Genomic DNA, 22,370 nt, shown 5'->3' with positions numbered 1-22,370 from the left:
TTTGAGTACTGAAGAGGGGATGGCTGCCCGACAAGCCACTCCAACATCTCTCTTCATCCTGCCACTTCTTGTGATAGCCTGGTTGCCACTGGATTGGCTACTGCAGCTGTGTACCCTCTGCGCTCTCTCATCACTACACCTCTTGTCTGCCCTTTGTGGAGATAATTTCGCATAATTTCTCAACTGCACTGAACTTTTTAAACAAGATCGCCTTCAACAAATCCACTGGGGTTCAAGTATTCTGTCTGTAAACACTAAACCGGTTTATGCTTGACAATATTTTCACAGACCGGCCTTTAGGGTGTTGCGGATAAATACAACAAAATAAAACTAGTAACGGTACCGAAAAAAAGAAGATTTATTCATAACACACGTGAAAAGACCCAGGAAAATTGGGTTAACGATAAAAACGATAACAACGCTGAAAACCCTGAAAACCATACATTTCACACCTGAGCCTCAACTCTCGCCGCCCGGTACCAAACGACTCACGGACCAATAGATAGTAGAATAATACTTTTCTTCTCTCCAGCCATTTCTTTGGATGTTTGGCCTGTTTCAACTTTCTGAGGAAGAAGAGTTTCTGTTGTGCCTTCTTGTCTAGCTGGGGAATGTTAGTGTCAGCTGCACAGAGAGAGTGACTCCCCAACAACTTCTAAGCTTCTCCCCATCAACCTCCTCCAGCTGATCCAGCAGAACACCAATCACTTTGCTTTTATGGAAAGTAGGGGTGCAACGATACTCGTATCGATATTGAACCGTTCATACAGTGCTTTCGGTTTGGTACGCATATGTATCAAACAATACAAATTTTTACATTTATTTTATCAACTTTTCTTCTGACGATGCTGTCTGTGTTGAGAGCTCAGTGGATCTGCGTTCGACTACTCCGCCTAGGCTGCACTGTCGAGCGCATATCCACTGAGCGCAGCAAGCTAGCAAGACAGAAGCGAAGCTCGTTGCAACATGGCAAATTGAACCTCCCTCATTCAGATCTGGCGTTTGGAACTATTTTGGTCTTCATGTGAAGTATGACCCTGAAGGTAAGCGCGTCATGGACAAAAGTAAAACAGTATGTCGGATGTGCCACACAATGCCCAATTACATGGTGGGAACTACTGCGTTAGCGCAGTTAGCTTGTTAACGTGTTGTTGACACCGTCCAGTCCCACGCACGGGGCGATCCGCGGTAGCACGTTATTGGAGATTTGCTGTGTTGTGGCGTTAACGTCATTTCAAGTTAACGCTGACAGCACTAGTGGGAACACAATGAATATGACTGCACATTTACGCCGACATCATCCTAACCTTGTTGGAGGTACCGAACCCCACCAGTTTCATATGCACATTCACTGAACCCCTCTTTAGTGAAAAATAAAATATGATTTTTTTCAAATTCAATACATAGATACGTTTTTTATTCGTGCACAAAATGAGCCGTGCATGTCACGGTGGAGGCTCTGCCGAACCTCTGAGACCGACTCACCGAACCCCTAGGGTTCGATCGAACCCAGGTTAAGAACCACTAAACTAACCCTTCACTCATATTGCACTCGTACAGCATGACCTCTGAAAAGTTATGTTATCTGCAACTCTATTACAGGTACTGATATTTTCTTATCATCACTACTAGATCAGCGGTCTCCAACCTTTTTTGCGCCACGGACCGGTTTATGCCCGACAATATTTTCACGGACCGGCCTTTAATGTGTCGTGGATAAATACAACAAAATAAAACTAGTACCGCTACTGAAAAAAAGAAGATTTATTCATAACACACGTGAAAAGACCCAGGAAAACCGAGTTAACGATAAAAACGATAACAAAATAACGCTGTAAACCGATAAAAACCCTGAAAAGCATACATTTCACACCTGAGCCTCAACTCTCGCGGCCCGGTACCAAACGACTCACGGACCGGTACCGGTCCGAGGCCCGGGGGTTGGGGACCGCTGTACTAGACAATACTTTAGTTGACAAATTGCATAACCACTTTTATACCACTAGCACATGTTTTTCAAGTCTCAAGGTCATCTTTACCAATTCCAGTGATTATAAGAAATATTGTTTATATTTTCCCTACAAGAGACAGTATTGCGCTCGATTGGGTCTACACAAATTTAATGAGAGTTTATGAGCCACATCTATCAGATAGTCATTTGTAATGAAAGATAAGAACATTTAAAATACAATAAGTTGAAGTAATGGTTAATGGGACATTTTTAAATTGGTGAATTGGGGCTGTGCCCCAGTTTGTTGTTGTGAAGAGAGCTTTCCATTAGGGGTGCAACGATACACAAAATTCACGGTTCGGTTCGATACTTTGGTGTCACGGTTCGATATTTTTTCGATACAAAAAAATGTTCATGCTTTTGTAATTTGTCATTTATTAAAATTATAAATAGATATTTTAACTCAAAAGTACAGTTTTTAAATTAAATGTTGCTGAAACAACAAAGTAATAAAAAAATAAATCTATCTGATTGAGCAATCACTCATCTTTGGAAAAGAGAGTTTATTACAGCGAAATGGCTCTTTCCAAAATAAAAGCTATACTATACGCTTCTTCTGGGCTATATTCTCAGCAGCATATTAAACATATCAGGTCCCCATAAGGAGAATCCTGTGCTAACGGCTGTCTAAATGACTCGGCTAAAGTTTGTAGCATGCGTGCTTGTTGTTTTTGTCTGCTTCCACTTGTCTTTGCACTAGGATGATGTCGGCGTAAATGTGCAGTCATATTCGTTGTGTTCCCACTAGTGCTGTCAGCGTTAACTTGAAATGACGTTAACGCCACACACGGCAAATCTCCGTTAACGAGCTACCGCGGATCGCCCCGTGCGTGGGACTGGACGGTGTCAACACGTTAACGAGCAAACTGCGCTAACGCAGTAGTTCCCACCCATGTAATTGAGCATTGCATGGCACATCCGACATACATGAAGACCAAAATAGTTCCAAACGCCAGATCTGAATGAGGGTGGGGAGGTTCAATTTGCCATGTTGCAACAAGCTTCGCTTCTGTCTTGCTAGCTTGCGCTGTGCTCAGTGGATATGCGCTCGACAGTGCAGCCTAGGCGGAGTAGTCTAACGCAGATCCACTGAGCTCTCAACACAGACAGCATCGTCAGAAGAAAAGTTGATAAAATAAATGTAAAAATTTGTATTGTTTGATGCATATGCGTACCAAACCGAAAGCACTGTATGAACGGTTCAATATCGATACGAGTATCATTGCACCCCTACTTCCCATAAAAGCAAAGTGATTGGTGTTCTGCTGGATCAGCTGGAGGAGGTTGATGGGGAGAAGCTTAGAAGTTGTTGGGGAGTCACTCTCTCTGTGCAGCTGACACTAACATTCCCCAGCTAGACAAGAAGGCACAACAGAAACTCTTCTTCCTCAGAAAGTTGAAACAGGCCAAACATCCAAAGAAATGGCTGGAGAGAAGAAAAGTATTATTCTACTATCTATCGGTCCGTGAGTCGTTTGGTACTGGGTGGCGAGAGTTGAGGCTCAGGTGTGAAATGTATGGTTTTCAGGGTTTTCAGCGTTATTTTGTTATCGTTTTTATCGTTAACTCGATTTTCCTGGGTCTTTTCACGTGTGTTACGAATAAATCTTCTTTTTTTCGGTACCGGTACTAGTTTTATTTTGTTGTATTTATCCGCAACACCCTAAAGGCCGGTCCATGAAAATATTGTCAAGCATAAACCGGTCCGTGGCGCAAAAAAGGTTGGGGACCGCTGATCTAGCGTTGGGATGGACTCCATCTATGCCATCAGAATGAAGAAGAAGACACACAGTATCAACAACAATGTCTCCCAAATGGTCCAGGACAACAGGAACAACCTGGGCCGGGTCATGGGGGCAGCAGCCTAAGAGGAGAAGCCCAGACCTCCCTCTCCCTGGCCACCTCCTCAGCTTGTCCAAGGCATTCTCAGGCCAGTCATGATATATCTCTCCAGCATGTCCTGGGTCTGCCCCGGGGCCTCATCCCAGTGGGACATGCCCAGAACACCTCAACTGTTTCCATCTTTGAAAAGCAGAGATGAGATTCTGAGACCACTCAGAGAAGTGGTGGCTTCCACCAACCCAAATTTCCACATGGCAAAGAAACCTCAATACACACAATGCACATTATGGAACTGAGGACACTTTATCTATTTTTTATTTTATTTTTCTTTACATTTAAATTTATGTTTATTTTGTGTTTAATTAATTGCCTATTTTATTCAGTCTTTTTATTTTGTAATTTCTTTTAAATTTATTGTTATCATTACTTTTATCCTAAGATAAAGCGATTGTACTAGTATAATGACAATCAACAAATGATCATTCATTCAAATTTACTGTCCACTTTTGCGTAGTCAATTATTGTAAATTTAGGGAAATTGGAAGAAATAAACACTAAAACAATATAATAATACCCTAAGCCCAAAGATCAAACAGCCCACTTTGAGCAAGGACAGGCATCTGTTGCAATTGGTTAGTGGTGAGGGGAGGAAGACAGGACAAGACAGACTCAGACTGCACATCCTCCTCACGGTCACTTGGGAGGGCCTGCTGAGGGACAGCTAACCAGTGCTAAGCTACTTTGGCCAACACTGACCACCAAGATCTAGTTAGTTTTATGGATTATTTTCAACAGTGTGGAGCCAGGACTCCAGTTTACAGAGCTTGGTTTTCAAAGCAATGAACAAGCTACAATTATTACAAGTACCATTAGCTCTAACATAGGGCAAAAAAAAAAAACCTAAACAGACGACACCTGAGTAAATCATTTAACATACCCATACACTGCATATAAAAAGCAGAGGCAGACACATCATCCACTGGTTTGTAAAGTCCTGTTATGGAGCCTTGAGTTTCACCACAGCCTTGTTGGCGTGGATCTGACTGAGAAACCAGGGGGCAATGCAAATCATAAGTTAATGTCTTCCTTCAATCAAAATGCAGTCCCTACATTTAGCTCGTAGCTCGTGCGGTAGAGCAGGTCATCTACTAATCGGAAGGTTGGTGGTTCGATTCCTGGCTTCCCCCTAATCTGCATGCCAAAAATCCTTGGGCAAGATACTAACCCCATGTTGCTCTCCGATACATCCATTGGAGTGTGAATGTGTATGTTAGATAGGCACTAACACCTTAGAAAAAGTGCTTGTGTGATTGGGTGAATGAATTAGTTGTATAAAGCTCTTTGAGTGCTCAGATAGAGTAGAGGAGTGCTACATAAGAACCAGTCCATTTACCATTCCCTAAAGTGTACCTTGCTTCACTATTCTCTTGACTCTAAGCAAGTGATTCCTGCCCTCCAGGAAAACAATCATGAGCAATGATACTAACAATGTCTGTAAGGCATACACCATTAACAATGACATTTAAGGCACTGTTTAAAAAGTACATGCTTGCATTAACAACAGCCAATGTGTTATTGTACCTTGGCCCAGTTCAGTTCCTCTAAACAGGCCAAACCTTTTCCAATAAGCCAGTCACTGATTTCAGCAGCGGTAATATGGTAATATGAGCATATTTTATGCCACTGTTTATAGACCCAGATCAACGCCAGTAAATTTTGCATCAACATAACTACATATTAATGCTTGACATGTTTGCTGCTTGTGTGGCTGAATAAATTCTGCATCACAGCTTCAGTGTGAACTCTGTCTCCTTGTGTCTCATTTTGGCAGTCTGGCTTAGCTTGTTGGTCATCCGCAGGTGAGCAGGATTCTACAATAAAGGTCAAAGGTTCCAGTACGTTTCATACTTGAAGTAAGATAAATTCATTGGAAATAAAATGAGCCACTGTGCACATTAGCTCAAAGATTAAAACGTATGTTAGTCCATGTGGTAACCTTTTTGGGCAGGTTCAGAAGCAGTTTAAAACACACAGATCTCACCCAGCAAACCTCAGCTGTGTTTAGAAGTCATCAAGGACAGCCTGCCAATTGGCCAACAGCCCAGATTCCTGTCAAGCACTTTGCATGAATGTGTACACGAGTGCCTGGACTTCACTGTCTGCAACATACGCAACTTGCTAAAACACGCAGACACAGCAGAAAACAGGGCTTCATGTTTGTGTGCTGCACAATGAACAGACAGCTTAACCAAAGTTACACTTTAATTATTCATATTAGAAAGATGTCTGTTCAGAGGCATTGGACACAAGGTAACAAAGAGATCCTCCACTTAGTTGAGAGAAACCATCAGCTGTGCTGAGATCAGTGTAGCCACAAGATATTTTTTTCACATATCTGTATTTGCTACATCTTGCATGACTTTGTTGTGTGTGTGTTTTTTTTAATTTGGGGGGGACCAATTACACAGTAAGAGATTTGTAGGATTTGAGTTTCTTTATTTGCTTCTCATATTTAGGAGTATTTTGTGTTATTAGATTGATGCACATTTCTTTGTACTTTGTTTTTACCTGTGTTCTCTTAAACTGTGCTGAGCTGCCACACACTAAAACTGCAGCGCCAGAATCGTAATGTTGCACTTATACCTGTTTGTGCGTTTGAAAATGGTCTTAAAACAAACCCGTTTTCTTTTAAAGCAGTCCTGCCAGGCTAACTAACATGTGACTAAAGTTGGAATTATCTTCAGTACTTTCAATATAGTATACTGTTTTAGTCAGCCAGACACTGAAAAAGGCAACATTTCAAGTCAAATAACAAAGTAAGATTCATCTTTCATGGCAACACAATCAGGTCCTTTTAAAAATGTAAAGCCTATCTGTATGTCTGTCTCTTGGCACATGCCCTGCGTTGTCTCTGCCTGTGTTTCTTCATCCAGTTCAAACCAGTTTCTGTTTATCAGCCGGACAGAAGCCGCCTGTATAGCGGAAGCCAAAACACTATTCATGTGACCTCTCATCATTGTGTACTGGGTGGGTGGGGTTGTTTCGTGTGTGTGTGTGTGTGTGTGTGTGTGTGTGTGTGTGTGTGTGTGTGTGTGTTGTTATGTGAAAGTCTTGTGTAGTTAGATTCAAGGTAAAACTGAGTGAACAGAGGTGCAGCCCTCATACACAGTTTGTTTTTCACAGTAGATGAGGAAGAACAGCCTGTTCTAAGCATGCAGGAGCTCAAGACTGAAGACTCCTTCCCAAAAGGTGGTTGGCAAATCTTTAATTCTAAGTCAGAACTAGTTGGATCAGAATGAAGTAGAATTGTCGTAAAATATTATTATCCAAGGTGTGCTCTGCTTGTCTCCCAGTCACAGCTTGGATAGGTTCCAATCACCCTGTGACCTTGAGCTAGAAATTAGATATATGAGTGATATTTTATCAGAATTAAAGTTGGTAGTGACCGAAAGAACGAGATCGCGGATACAAGCGGCAGAAATGAGCTTCCTCCGAAGGGTGGCTGGCCTCTCCCTTAGAGATAGGGTGAGAAGTTCGGCCATCCGGGAGGGGCTCAGAGTAGAGCAGCTGCTGCTCCACATCGAAAGGAGCCAGCTGTGGTGGTTCGGGCATCTGACAAGGATGCCCCCTGGGCGCCTCCTGGGTGAGGTGTTCCAGGCATGTCCCACCGGGAGGAGGCCCCGGGGCAGACCCAGGACACGCTGGAGAGATTATATCTCTCGGCTGGCCTGGGAACGCCTTGGTGTTCCCCCGGATAAGCTGGAGGAGGTGGCTGGGGAGAGGGAGGTCTGGGCCTCTTTGCTTAGGCTGCTGCCCCTGCGACCCGGCCCCGGACAAAGCGGATGAAGATGGATGGATGGATGGATGGATGGATAAAGTTCTTGTTGTGCAATAAACCTTCTCTGTCACTGATGTAGGTGTTTCAGTGGCTGCATGGCTCTGTTCTAAGACCTTCCTGTGCTTTGAATCACAGATGTGGAAAGTGTTGGATGGGAGTGTTGCAACTCAAAAAAGTAATATATTCCACATTACTTGTGACTTTCCTTAAAATAAGTCAGCAATTACATAATTGCTTTTTGCACTACTCATTACATACACATATAGATTAAAACACATTGTTACATAAATACCAGTGAATAATATTAACTATCTTAATGAGGACACAAACATATGAGAACAAAACAAACAACAAAAAGCAAAAACGAAAACCTTAAACCAGTCCAAAGTGACTTTAAAGACTCTACAACAGTGGTTCTTAACCTTGTTGGAGGTACCGAACCCCACCAGTTTCATATGCGCATTTACTGAAGCCCTCTTTACTGAAAAATAAAATATGATTTTTTTCAAATTCAAGACATAGATATGTTTTTTACTGATGCACAAAATGAGCCGTGCATGTCACAGCGGAGGCTCTGCCGAACCCCTGAGACCGACTCACCAAACCCCTAGGGTTCGATCGAACCCAGGTTGAGAACCACTGCTCTACAAGAATAGGTGTTAGTAGTTTCAACGAAGCTGTGTCTGTCCTGGACAGAGCTTGCATTACAGCATCACACTCTTGTCTTTTGTGCAATAAAAATCAAGGTAATATCCTTAGCTACACTCCTCAAAAGCTGTAGACCCACTGTTTCTCCTCCCTGTGCAGGAACTGAAATCAGCTCATTGTACAGGGTGGGCCATTTATATGGATACACCGTAATAAAATGGGAATGGTTGGTGATATTAAAGTCCTATTTGTGGCACATTAGTATATGTGAGGGGGCAAACTCCTCAAGATGGGTGGTGACCATGGTGGCCATTTAGAAGTCGGCCATCTTGGATACAACTTTTGTTTTTTCAATAGGAAGAGGGCCATGTGACACATCAAACTTATTGGTAATGTCACAAGAAAAACAATGGTGTGCTTGGTTTCAACATAACATAACACACACACCTTTCTCTAGTATTTAACATTATAACAAGCTACACTGGATTAGATTAAAAGGCTGAAGGCTGAAGAATTGTAAAATACTATTACTCCTACAGTTAAATATCTACTATGTTCCCCCAAATTACTTCTTTTTAGCTGTTGCTGACTGCAGCTACAAGATGGCAGTACTGTCTTTACAGCACATGGATGCAAACAGGCAAGATGCTTTATGAGCGTGCTCTCTGAGATCAAAGGAGATCGCTTTACTTCGGTATGTTTTGTAATTCACACCTATTTTTAGATTTGACATATGTCCTGCATTACACTCAACACTGGTAACAGGTCGGCCAGACACAGCTGATCAGGCCCTTTGATTGTACTACATTGTTAGCATGCTTTTAAATGCTATCAAGTTGTCTTTCTTAGCATTGGTTTCTTATCTGTCGCCAAAGTCAAGTGGGCATTCTAAGAAGTGCAGCTCTGACCTTAAAAATTGACCGAGTTCATCATCTGAAATCCTGCTCTGCATGTTTTCAGCAGCTGACAGACAATCTTATCACTGCAGGCTGTGATGCAGCAGCAAAAGTCATCAAAAGAATGTCAGCCAAAGGCTATGAGGTGTTTCTGTGGGGATTCCATGAGTTATTTCACACAGAATAAATGAGTGTTTACCCTCTACACACAAACACTCTATTTTTTCATGTAAGTAAGAGTGTACAACCAGCGTAAGACCAGTTTTTCAATTCAATTCAATTTAGTAACACAGCGCCAAATCACAACAACAGTCGCCTCAAGGCGCTTTATATTGTAAGGTTGACCCTACAATAATACATACAAGACTGTTTCTGAGAGAATGGAACAGAAAAGCATTCTCCAACATTTCTATTTACATCTTTTTCCCTGCGAAGCTATGCCACAGCTCGAGTGAAAACAGCATTAAGCAAAAGCTTGACTCTGTTTTTCCCTCCTTGCTGTTTGCCAGTGTGCAGTGGGGAACTAGGTCAGCAGCTCATGTGAGCTCTGTCCTACATCTGCTTTGCTACATCTCCAGCAGGCTGCTTGCTGGAGAGGAATCTTCAGCTGCAGTAACAAATCACAGGGTGTAACAAAGATTTTTACACAGTGGTGCTACCTCCCTTTTTTGTTTTTTGTTTCTATTAATGTGACACATTTTTGCATTTTACACCATTACTCAGTGATGAAGGCCTCTTCTCCTTAGCAGTGTTCTTTTAAACTCCTGAAATATATAAATAAGATAGCAGTAAGTATTTGTACTACCACTTGATAAAGAAGTCAAATCAACACAAGTTGGAGAGCTTTACCTCCAATGGAAGAGCCACACGCCACATTATTTTTCTTTAATAAAAGTTCTGAAACCAAGTCGTGACATGTACCTTTAAGCAGGTTACGTCTCCAAACAAAAGCAGGCTGAGATCAGGCAGAATTATCAAATTGCTGCACTTTGACTTGAGCATCTAGAACCAGAACGGTAAGTTACATGTGTCGAGAAAAGATAAGAAAACTTATTATTTACAATTAAACCAGAATTTAGGCATTATTGGTTGTCTACATGTCTGAATTTAAATAATAATTTTTTGTTATATTATTCTTATTTTTATTGTTTGAACTTCTTAAATGGTGAGCAGACATGCCTCCTCGTACATAACGCTAAAATTTAGGAAATGTTTTGTACTGTACTGCTTTTTGATTAATGTTTTAAATTCCTGGAGAATTCCCTGCCCGTGATGCTAAGCTTGATTTTTGCAGTTTGTAATCACTGACCCACTGCAGTAGTTTCCTGGGTGTTATTGCAACATATAAGAATGATAACAAATACTCAGATCCACCGTCTTATGTTATAAAATAAATCTTTTATTTTATCAAAAGTTGATCATGACAACAATATAATGCGCAAATGGAATAGACAGCAACAGAGTATATGAAAAACTAGTGCAAAAGAAAAATCACAAATACAAAAATATATTGCACTTGGTAATCTGAAATTTTACGTGGAAGAAGTCATGTTTGGACAACATTCTCAATTTGATATATGCAACTGTAAACATTTACCTTTTATGCTTTGCCTTTTTCTTTTTTCTTTTTTTTGCAAGCACAAAGCTTCTGGATAAATCTACAGCAAGAGAAGCTCTAGTTTAGAGCTGAAACCAGCAGGCGACTTGCGGTATTTTATCTTAGTTAGTTGCAGTTGTGCTTTTTCTGTGGACCCAGTTGGGGTTTACACCTGGTCTCTAAACTTTCTTTCCCTCACTCACACACACACACACACACACACACACACACACACACACACTACGTGAGCTCTAAACGCTCGAGGTGGTCGTTGATGTGACACATTTCTGCATCAGTGATGCCATCTGTCTTTTTTTTTTTTTTTTTTTTTGAATCTCAATGAATTTTCATCTTTGTTCAGGGGGGACAGTGGGGACAGTGGCAGCTTCAGGCCACAGTCACAAGTTCAGCCATCTGAACTACTGCAGATAGCTCTTATCCTGTCACTAATGTGCCCATTTAGAGTGAAATATTCTATGTATACATATACATATATATATACTGTAGCGTATAGGCCTGCGGCAATCTGCAGTATAGAAAACCACTGATAGTAAAACAGTAATAACGGCATGTGCAAAATTCACTGTGAGGCAGGAGGAGGCTTCTTCTGACCACTTGGAGTAGTCTTTGTTCTCTGCCTTGTCAGAGTCATAAAGTGGTGTTAAAAAACTGTCTTTTTTTGCCATGTCTTGAGCACACGATATGGCGGATCCAGCACGGCATGAAATCCCTGGTCCATCACTTCAATGGTCACCAAATACTCTCTCAGCTGATTTTCCCCGGGTCAGGCAGAGTCCAGCCTTATTTACGGTGATATATAATCTGGTGAGAAGCTGGCTGTGTGGGCCAGGTGGCTGAGAGCAGCTCTGTCTTTTTGTGCACAGGCTTCAGCGATCCCGGACTCTCCTCAGCGGGAGGGACAGGTGTCAGGTCTCCTGACCTCCACAGTCCCTTGCACCTCCAAGGGGTCAGGATAAGGATCGACCTAGAGGGAAGGGGTGGAAGGGGAAAACACAGCTTTATGACTACAGGATCCTCGTGAAGTGATAACTATAACACTGAAAAAAGGTGAAGTTTGTTTTTGTGAGGCAAATGTATTTTTGTGTGTCATTAGCCTTTATTAGTTGCGTCTACATCTTGTACCCATACAGGTGCTGCTTCCTAATTCTGTTTGTCAGTGATTTCACTTTGTTTTGGATAGGTCTGAAAATCATAAAAGTGGTTCAAATTCTATTTGTGATTTGGGCTCACTGAATGACATGTTATTTTAGATGTTTTTGTGTCTTGTCTGGATATTTTTTGTACAAAGACTGGACTTCATTCTAGGTCTGTTTATGTTGTTTGGGCACTTTTCCTGTGAGGCGACGGTGTGTGTGTGTGTGTGTGTGTGTGTGTGTGTGTGTGTGTGTGTGTGTGTGTGTGTGTGTGTGTGTGTGTGTGTGTGTGTGTGATAAAAGTACCTCCGAATACAGTGGCGGAGGCAGATATCTGAACTCTGTGATGTATGTTAGCAGAGATCCGCGGTCCTCACCCTCCGCGTCAGACCTATCACATCCCTGCAGATAATCCTGCCTGTGAGACTCTGATATGGCCAGCTCACTGTAGCTTGGTGGAGCTGCAATAAACAAACAGGCGTAAGTTGACATTCTGTACCCTGTGCACATAAACATGCATGCAAGCATCTGCATTTACAGTACATACCCTCAGGTCTCTCTGGCAGGCCCAGCCAGCTCAAAGTGCTGCAGTTGCTGCTGATGCTGGAGGTGCGGGTGGTGCAAGCATGAAGAGGTATGGTTCCTATCACCAACGGCAATGAGAGTGACAAATTCAAACCACCTGGAATGTCCACGTACACCTGCAAGCAGGAAGCAAACATGCAAAGGAGACAAGTGAATGAATGTTTTAGTGTTTTAAAAGCAGGTTTATGATGAGTTTATTATTGTTTAAGGCTATCTGTACATCACAAGGAAGTAATATGTCTTTTGTTTTTGTACCAGCTTATTAGCCAAATAGTGCTAGGGTATTATAAAAAGGTTAGTCAGTTAATCAGATAATCAGTTCATATAATCAGTTAATCAGATGTCAGTAGCAAATAATTGTTTTTCTTTTGTTTTCTTTTATTTTTCGAAGGCATTTTTCATTGGATTTAAAATAGTCCAACGTATTTATCAAGTTGACTTTGAATGCAGTTTTATCAGACAAATGTAACCTTGCAAATATCCTGTATTCTGAATCCTTTGTTTTATGCTCCTGTCAGTGTCCCTGAATAAAATCAGCAAAGGGAAGCTTGGCATCATATTTCATTTAACATATGAAAAAGCATGTGAACTCACCACAAGGGCGTATTCTACTTTGATGATGGGACAGTCCAGGATGGAGGGGGACACAGGAGGGATTTTGAGCAGTTTTCCCTCCCAGCTCTGGCTCTTCCCTTGTGGCAGAGGATCTCCTCGCACATTGGACACCAGCTGCTGGATCTCCTTCCCCTTCCCCTTAGCGAAGAAGGTCTGAGTCTGGTAAAGCGCGGCCTTAGGGACCACAACGCGTGATGAACAGTTCTCCACCTCAGCAAAAATTTGGATTGACTCACCTTGGAAAGAGGGGAGAAGAAATCAGTCTGTCAGACTGAGAGAGAAGCAAGATAAGTGAATTCCCAAAAATAGAAGAGAACACCTGGGGGAAGTTGTAGGAGGTGTGGCTTACCTGGTGTGTAGCCCTTTCGCTCTATTTTGGCACTGAGGGAGATGGGGCCTGAAGCACAGAACCAGCAGCACAGCGTTTTCTCCTTTGTACCAGCCTGAGGGGCCTGTTAACACATATGATCTCTTTAAACTGCTGGCAAAAGATTTTAAAGAAACAGCATTCAACTCAGAACCTGGACCCTTTAAAGGAGCAGTTTGACATTTTTAAAACCACTGTTTTCAGCATGAGAACAATGCAGCAATGGAAGAAGAACTAAGAGTAACACCACAATAAAAGCTGTCTATCTTTTTATTTGTGTGGATAAATAACATGTTACTTGTAGATGTGTTAGCAATGTTTCCAGTCTTAGTGCTAAGCTAAGCTACACAGCTGCAGTGCACTGGGAGTCATACGGATCTTTCCTCGTAAAGTGAACAGGCTTACCAGCAGCAGGGGGGTGTTGATGTCGATGTGTTCAAACACAATGAACTCCTTCTTCACTTTGACGGGGAGCAGCCATGGACGGTGCAGTTCAGCTTTCACCCAGTACCTCACACTGCCATGCTTCCCTTCAAAGGAAGTCGCCAGAGCCCTGAGAAAGAAAAAGAAAAGACGGGAAGGGAGGACGATTAAAAAGTGTGGGTGGTCTGTGGTTATGCTCTGTGTGCAAGTTCAACATCCTTTCCTTCAGAACAAGAACCAGTACAACAAGTCCTGGTACTCAGAAAAAAAATAACTGAAGGTCAGCGTCTCTTACTGCTGTCCCTCATTTTTAAATATACTATCAAAACCTAGGGGTCAAATACCTCCAAAGGTTCACAAGGTAAAACTCAGGGTCCTGGTATACAAATCTGTCTCTAATCTTTGTTTAATCTTCAAAAAAAAAAAAAATTTAGGTAACTGTACCTGTCTGGGCCTTCAAACAGTTATATAAACAAAACCATGTGACAAATACAGACGGCAACAGTTACTTTAGTAAAATTTGCTTATAGACATCTGAAACATGAAGCCTCAGCTACAGTTACACAGGTCACGGAGCAGGTTCATAGTCGTAAGCGAAATCTTTCTTTACAAGGTAAACAGTAACCGCATTATTGTGCCTCTATACTGATACTATTTATTTATCCATACCCGCTCCACCCCCTTATTTTCCTAATTTTGTATTTCATCAGATACATTTGTCTGATTACAAATGTTTTGTTATCCAAGTTTCAGATTTTTTACATCATCAACAAGATTGATGTATCTCTCAATTACTTTGGTTATGTGAATATTAGAAGGTAGTATCTGTGGAAGATATGTTTTTAATGAGACAACATCAAGAGTGGAGACAGCAGTTAGGTTAGTGTAGATCGTACCGAAATAAGACTGATTAGTTTTATGTAATGTGAAATATTAGCTAATGGATACCACCATGGCAGTTTTGTATATTTTTGTATTACAACAAAAACATATTAGCTTAAAAATGTTAATTATACATAATCTTGTCCACGATGTGGAAGCACTCATTTGCAAAAATGTCCAGTGAAGAAACTAAATGTCAATTTTGGATAATGTGGGAATAAAATAGAAAACAGCTCCTCACAAACACATTTTTCTCTGTGCTGCGTTACATTTAAGTTCCAGCAGAAAATATATAAAAAAACAAAACAGGAAGTAGAGAGCATTCAGTTTTCTTTATTAATGTATGCATTTATTTCTTCACAGTCATGTCAGCAACCATGTCATGAACATGTTTTCACATCACATTTCTTCTTGTTGATCTTTGAGAATTTTTTTTAATCCTTTTGTTAAATTCTGATTATAAAAACAATTTGGTGAGTTTTCAATACAGTTTTAATGCAAATTATGTAATTAAATTACCTAAAATCAGGTGATTAGACTTTTAAATAAAACTGTGTGGAATAACTAGTTCACTGACATGAGGCAACAACAAAAGATTGTTTTATTGTAACAGGACAATAGTTCTAAATCTTAGGTTTAATCTTCAAATGTTTCTTCTCAAGACTGTAAAATTGTAAAACCTCAGCTCTGATGAAAATAAAGAGAAATGCAGTGAAGGGAAGAATTAATGATGAAATTCTCATGTACGTGTAGGTGTACGTGTACTCACATCTGAGGCAGGTTGAAGCTGAAAGCAAACTCATGTAAGCCTGGGTGCAGGACAGTCACGCCCTCCTCTGGACAGTCCTCATCTGAAAGACAGAGAACACTGAGACTGAGTACACCTGCACACTGCACCTAGCCTCCTACATTTTGGTACAAGCTACGGATGCACAATGTCAGGTAGCCTTATTACACAATGAACTCCAATTCACCTCAGAGGGATTATTAAACACACACACACACACACACACACACACACAAAGAAAGGCATTTGATCACGAGGACAAAAAGGTTTGGAGATAAAAAAAAAAAATGGCACAATTGGAGATGGAAAAATGGCAATACATTTTTTTTTTAAAGCAAAACTGCAGATTCTCCATTTGTAGCTTCCAGATATGCTGCTCTTTGTCATATTAAACTTTGCTATCAGCAGTTTTCAGCCTCTGAAACAAACAAGCCCTGCTTTACCTGTGCCTGTAGGGTGTTTACAATATAAAGCACCATGAGCCAACCGTACTTCTAGATAAATAAAATTGGATTGGTCTTTTATACTTAATATATTTGCTTTGTTGGTCAATCACAACAAGAATTAAAGATGCCACCCTGGCGACCTTCTGAATTTTATGAGGTTATGCCCTAAAAAATGGGTTGTTGGCTATATCTTACACTTTTTGGGAAGCACTCACATCCAGTCTTCTCTCTACTGTCACAAAATTCATTTGAGAAACTCTAGTAACAGTTGTTTTGCCTGAATGCGAAAAAGCAGCTTGTTTGCGGTGTCAGAGGGCTGCCAAAGCAACACACCCTGTGGGAGAAGCAGCACTTCCTCATTTCATCTCTTATTGTTTGTGTGTGATATTGCGTCTAAATGCTCCTGCTGAACTTCAGCTTCTTTCCACCTCAGTTCTGCTTCGTCCTCAGTCTCTGCTGTTTATGTATGTCTGTGTTTGCTATGAGAACTGTCATCAACGGCCAGTGTGTGTGTGTATGTCAGTGCGCGTATAAGCGTGCGCCCTGTCAAGTCACCGGCAACACGGAGCAAGCAGGAGTAGACCGGTATGAACCAGACTGAGCAGCTTCCTTCAGCTGGAAACTCCAACGCAGGCATTACAACTCGTCCTCCCATTGGTGGACAACGTGACATGAATTTGCAAGTCTCGCTCTGATTGGTTCAGCCCCGGCAAGCCCCTGCCCACAATTAGCCCAGCCATGTGGTGTGTGGCATGAAAGAGGAGAAGGTGGGGGAGGTAGAGAGGAAGGGTGTTATAGACACAGTGACAGCAAACTCCAGGTAACCTGCCGCTCTCACGCAAACTCTGAAACCACTGAACGGATGAAGGAAAAACGTCCTCTTCTACAGTCATGCCCTGTTATCAGAAGACACCCAGCTAGTTTCATCTTTCTTTTCTTACAGGCACTTCTGTGCTTAGAGAAAAGAGATATGACCCACGTAGAAGCAGAGTGAGTGAGAGTTTAGTGTTGAGGTTTTTGAAAGGGTCCAAACATGACCTTCAAGTTAATTTTACCAGCTGAGCTGAAATAATACTTAAAGTACTTTTAGCAAGCAAAAATGATGATATGTCTCCAAAGTCACCTTTTAAATGCGAGTGGTTACATCATTAGACGCTGGATATGTTCTGGTTTGGTTGATGTAAACTGTAACAGTCATTATTCAACTGAGCAAAGGATGACAATGATGAATTTTTTAACAGGAGATATGTGGAATATTCTGCCCTTCCATCATCTGCCCAAAAGAATTTTTATTTTAATGAATGAAATGACAAATAAGCCACTTAAATTGAGTTTTCTATCTACTGATTAAAAAATTGCATTTGTTCAAAAATACTGACAGACCTTTAAAAACATACAACGACTATTAATGGTAAGTCAATCAGTTAAACTTAAAAAATTGCAAATTTCTGATACTTCAAGGCTCGGACTTTTGAAAATGTGTTACTTTTTGTGTTGTCACATTATTGTACTGTGATTTGGTCAAAGTGAGATCTGCAAGGAACTCCAGGATGTTGTAAAGATGTCTTCAACTTACAACAAAGAGCCAAGCTGCATCTCCTGGAAGCTCATGAGATTTTTTGGAAGTCTTCAGAGACAGCCACCAGGTGGATGCAGCACTTTGTTTAAGTCTAAATACTCTGCAAGACCTGTGAAATTGTGTCTTTTCTTATTGACCTTTCCACCATCCATCGTTGAGTAAACAAAGAGCAAAAGCTGTGCCTCTAGACTGCTGGGAAAAGAAGCTCTGTCCACAGACCAGACTCCTGCAGGCTGCATCGTTTCAGTTTTGAGATTATTCATCTTCCCAACCTCTAATAATTCAAAAAAACCTGCTGAACAGACAGTTCACGTGTGACCTAAATCCTTGATGTGACATGTTTTACTCTTACCCAAATCATCTGGTCCTCCAACACAGGTATACAAGTGTTAGGAGCAGCAGCTGATTTTACAACACGCGCTGAGCGTCAGCCTGGTCCTCCCCCCTCCCTCTCTCGCTGGCAGTTTCTGAACAGGTTTGAACCGCTTCTAACAAAGGGAGTTGCCTGTGCTAGCCTAGTTGAAGATGTCATCAGTAAAAAGGTCCTTGTGCCATTAGTTCAACCAAAATGTTGCTCTAAAATACGAAGCGCCATGTTTTCGATTTTGCTCTTTTTCATCAAGTGTTTCACTGGAAGATTTCAACTTTTTCCCTCCTCCCTGTGATGTCAACATCCAGACAGTCCGCATGTAAAAGCAGACTCCCTCATCCCTTCGCGTATCAAACGTTTGCTTTAATAATTGGTTTTAAGTGAGGATGGATCGCGCCTACAGCTGCTGCATCAGTACCACTGCGCGGAGGGTCCCGGTGTTCTGTGGCTCTGGCACACGATTACGCACTCCGCGGTAAGAAAGTTTGGGGACGAGCTTCTGTCAAAAGTTTGCAGTGATCAGTTGCGCCGCACCACTTCACACAGATCACGAAACAGCAGAAGAAAAAGGAGCAACTCCTTACCTCTCTCCTCTCCTATCAAGGTGTCGTAATGATGCAGGTATTCCACCTCCTCTGTGTAGTTCTGAGTATAAGCCGTGTTTGCTCCGGCGTTTCTCGACTCTGTCCACCGGACCTTGGCGACTCCTCTCGCGGTTATGTCCAAGCTCTTGACCCGCACATCCCCAGTGACCTCCACAACAACCCTCCCCGACACCAGGTCTCCTCCGGAGAACACCGGCAGGTTGTTCTCATTCAGACTGTCAAAGTAGATCGCCAAGGCCCTCACTTTGCCCAGTACCATGATGACAACGAATGGACAAGTAAACAGGATGAGGAAAAGTGTCTATGGAGAACAAGTTGTGAGTAGAGCCGTGTGGCACAAATGCATGCGCCTCGCTCCGGGTGCCCAGCGCAGAGCCGGGTCTGCGGCTGTCAGTGATGGCTCATCTGGTAGCTGATGGTCCGCAGGAGATCTGCGCCCTCCTCCTCCGAGTGCGCCTGTGCTTCTCTACCGATCTTTGCTGGCGTCTGCTTCCAGCGCTGCGCTCTTAAAGCTTAAAGCTGGCCAGTTCGTGCGCACATGCGCACGAACTGGCCAGCCTGCTTACACAGAAAGGAGCACGGCTCAGCCTCCGCCGCTGACATAATACGACTTACAGACAAGACGTTTGCCAACTTGTCCCCACAGGGTTTGTCACAAAATGAGAGTTTTTAAAAATAATCTTGGAACGATAAGACGGTTTGTGGAAACACACAGGCACAGTGTGCAATAAAGAATTGAATAAACTGTTTTAATGCTCCCAGTTCCTTATTAATGTGACGTATTGTTACTTAGACGATTAAGTGACTGCTGCAACAGGCATAGGCCATATTTACTGAGGTATCAAATGGCGATTTAAAAGCTATAGTTTTACTTTATCTAAAAAAATATCTAAAAAAAAAAGTGTTAAAAACTGTAAAATATTTAAGTTAGCTTTTTCTGTTTATAAGGTGGAGTTTGTGTTTAAATGCAATATCAATGGAAGAGTATCCAGAGGGGATTGTGCAATACCTTTTAGACAAACGACATTCAGTAAACAGGTGTTATCAGTGAAAGGTAGTGAGATTTGGAACAATATTTGAGCTGTAATAAGAGAATGTGCTGCCTTCAACACATTTAAAACTAATCTCAAACGATGGCTAAAGAGGAATCAGATTCATGATCACTAGCTTGATATTAATATGTGTTATCTTTAATGTTGTATGTTTTTATTTATTTGTTGTTTTCTGTTTCATTGTATTATAACATTCTTTGTTGTAATTTTATGTATTTGTTGTCTGGATTAGATTGTTGTACATTGCCTGATGGCGTGCTAAATTCCTTATTTATTGTGTTTGTCTGACCTGCCAGGGACTGCAGATGCAAAGTAGACTTTTAGCTAATTCTAGAATATTTACATTTATCCACTGTCCCTTTTAAATAAATAAACTATTGTCCTGTTGATGACCCAGTTTTATCCAGGCTTTAGCTGTCAAACAGATGGCCTCACATTTGACTCTAGAACACTTTTGTATGCAGAGGAGTTTATGCCCAAATCATCATCCCTTCACCAGCAAGCTGACAGTTGGTCTGAGGTGTTTGTGCTTTTTGGTTTTCTCCAAAGGTGCTGCTGTGCACTCTCGACAAACATCTCCACTTTGGTCTCGTTATTCCAGAAATCTTGTGGTTTGTTCAGATGTATCTAGGGATGGGAATCAAGAACCGGTGCTTGTAGAGAGCCAGTTCCCAGTAGTTCTATTCGTTGGAAGTGTTAGCCTGCCTGCCTATCTATCCTGCTTATTGATTCCACTTGCACATGCACTACAATCAGCTGAATTAAGTGTGCAAAGTCACAGCAACAGTTGCTTTTTCACAACAACAGGTCATTTTACAGAGAAACCAGAAAGTAATGTAACAAGAATTAATGAATTACTTTCTCCTGGGAGTACTTAAGTAACATAATCCATTACTTTTAAGAAAGTAAGTAGTAGAACACTTTCTTGTTAAGCGAGACCTGCCCTCCGCTGGGAGATTGCACAATGATAAATTTACAAAAGAAAGAGCAGCTCATGAATTAACAGGCTTATGTCTTCTTCTTTTACTCTAATTGATGGGGAATGACAGATTCCCAGGAGAGTGTTATAAGTACTGAGGGAAGAATTGGTACCATTATTGCAAAAGATTTTTAATTATACTTCAAAACAAAGAGTCCATACCCCCAGAGTGAGGCAGTCATTTTGGTTATTCCCAAGAGCTGGTCTAAACAGAGTCTGTGTGTGAGTACCCTGAGTGATGGGAGTTATTCAGACCATGGCCCAGATTTGTAGGCAGGGTTTGGGTGTGGGGTGCTAATGTTTGTTAACTGTCCAAGTGGCCCAGGAGAAGAAGCTGTTTGTGAGGCTATAGTTGTGTAGTCATTGAGGCTGTCTATTCTAGTCTTTTTGTTGTTGGGAGTGATGCTGGAGGCCTTCAGACAGGTGGGAATGGTGGCGTGAGTCAGGGAGAGGTTGAACAACCTGGTGAGGATCCCTGCCAGTTGGTCCCACAGACTTTGACCTATAGCATACCAATGTGTGCCGCATATTGACCAGTCAGTGTAACGAGCCAGGATTTAAAAAAATATACACAAATATACCATTCTAACAAAAAGATTGGAGGAAGTGATGCCCTTTTTAATTGATGAGGATCAATCCGCATTTAGAGCTCAATGTTATTACAATAAGGGAAACGGAGTATAACATTTTTCTTCAGGCAGACAATACCATGATCAGAATTCAGAACGAGGAGTTTCTAGATTAATTAACTTGTTGCAGATGCAGGGTATACTCTTAATATTAATGTTTAAACTTCCCCTAGTCTCTCAAGCTATGAAATATAGGAGACCTTGGGAGCTACTTCTATATGTTATTTGGGTATAAGATTATGAATGTAGTAAATTTCTATTGAAAATTATGCACATATCAATAAAAAGAGAAACAAGGCTCTTGATAGATGGGCTCTCCTGCCATTAGAACTTGAGCAGAATAATGGTGGGAAAAACTAATATCTTGCCCAGACTGCTCTGTTTGTTCTAGTTTTGCTTATCCACATCCGTGATTACCAGTTTAGAGAATGAGACAAAGTGATAAATAGATTTATTTGGAAAGGTAAATTTCCTGGCGTGAATTATAAGCTCTCCAGTATGACACAATGAGGGAGGGATGGGCTTACCAAAGACTATTATTTATCAGCACACATAAAACTGTTATACTTTGATGGAGTCAGAAAACAGGAAACTCATAGAGCTGTCTTTATTAGGCAGGCCACTGCAGATGTTCACACAGTGGCCTTTCTAATAAAGACAGACTTTATATATTATCGATACTAAAATCATCTCAGACAGATGTGAAGTTCCTCATCAAGATTTCTTCTTATATCTCCAATTCAGACATTACTTTGAAAAGAGTATCAAAGGACTCATATGAAGTATATCAACTATTACATTATTACATAGATGGCTTCTTTCACTCCTCTTCGAGTGACCCACACCTGTTTTCACACCTTAACTCATGTGATTAATCAGAAGATCAATAGCGGGTCAAAGACATGAAAGGACGCTCCCAATCTGTCACGCTGGAAAGATTCATCACAGGGCCTTTCTTGCCATGTAAAAGTCTTCTAAATGCTTGACATGAAGATAAAACTAAGTCTGTCAATTCAAAAGCACAAGAAATAAAAGTTTTACTTCTTTCATAATGGTAAGATAAAA

General features: G+C 41.3%; 1 protein-coding gene across 1 annotated transcript; it reads right to left on the bottom strand.

Annotated features, from left to right (window-relative positions):
* Positions 1-10,613: 10,613 nt before the first annotated feature.
* Positions 10,614-20,083, bottom strand: arrdc3b (arrestin domain containing 3b). The gene is made up of 8 exons (XM_026172681.2): positions 18,625-20,083; positions 15,628-15,709; positions 13,959-14,106; positions 13,536-13,638; positions 13,166-13,422; positions 12,534-12,687; positions 12,293-12,447; positions 10,614-11,817 (listed from the first exon to the last, which is right to left on the bottom strand). Exons 1-8 carry the CDS (start codon positions 18,902-18,904, stop codon positions 11,740-11,742), a joined length of 1,257 nt encoding a protein of 418 aa, XP_026028466.1. The 5' UTR covers positions 18,905-20,083; the 3' UTR covers positions 10,614-11,739.
* Between the last annotated feature and the right edge of the window lie 2,287 nt (positions 20,084-22,370).

The sequence above is a fragment of the Astatotilapia calliptera genome, chromosome 7 (assembly GCF_964374335.1).
Source record: "Astatotilapia calliptera chromosome 7, fAstCal68.1, whole genome shotgun sequence".
Taxonomy (NCBI): domain Eukaryota; kingdom Metazoa; phylum Chordata; class Actinopteri; order Cichliformes; family Cichlidae; genus Astatotilapia; species Astatotilapia calliptera.
Note: the sequence above shows the minus strand (reverse complement) of the source record. Positions and strands in the feature narration are given on the sequence as shown.

Coding starts and splice junctions, on each gene's coding strand:
- arrdc3b (XM_026172681.2), bottom strand. CDS start 18,904: ATGGTACTGGGCAAAGTGAGGGCCTTGGCGATCTACTTTGACAGTCTG. Junction 13,423..13,535: donor GCGAAAGGGCTACACACCAG/GTAAGCCACACC, acceptor CCTCTTTCCAAG/GTGAGTCAATCCAAATTTTT. Junction 12,688..13,165: donor AAGTAGAATACGCCCTTGTG/GTGAGTTCACAT, acceptor TCCTGCTTGCAG/GTGTACGTGGACATTCCAGG.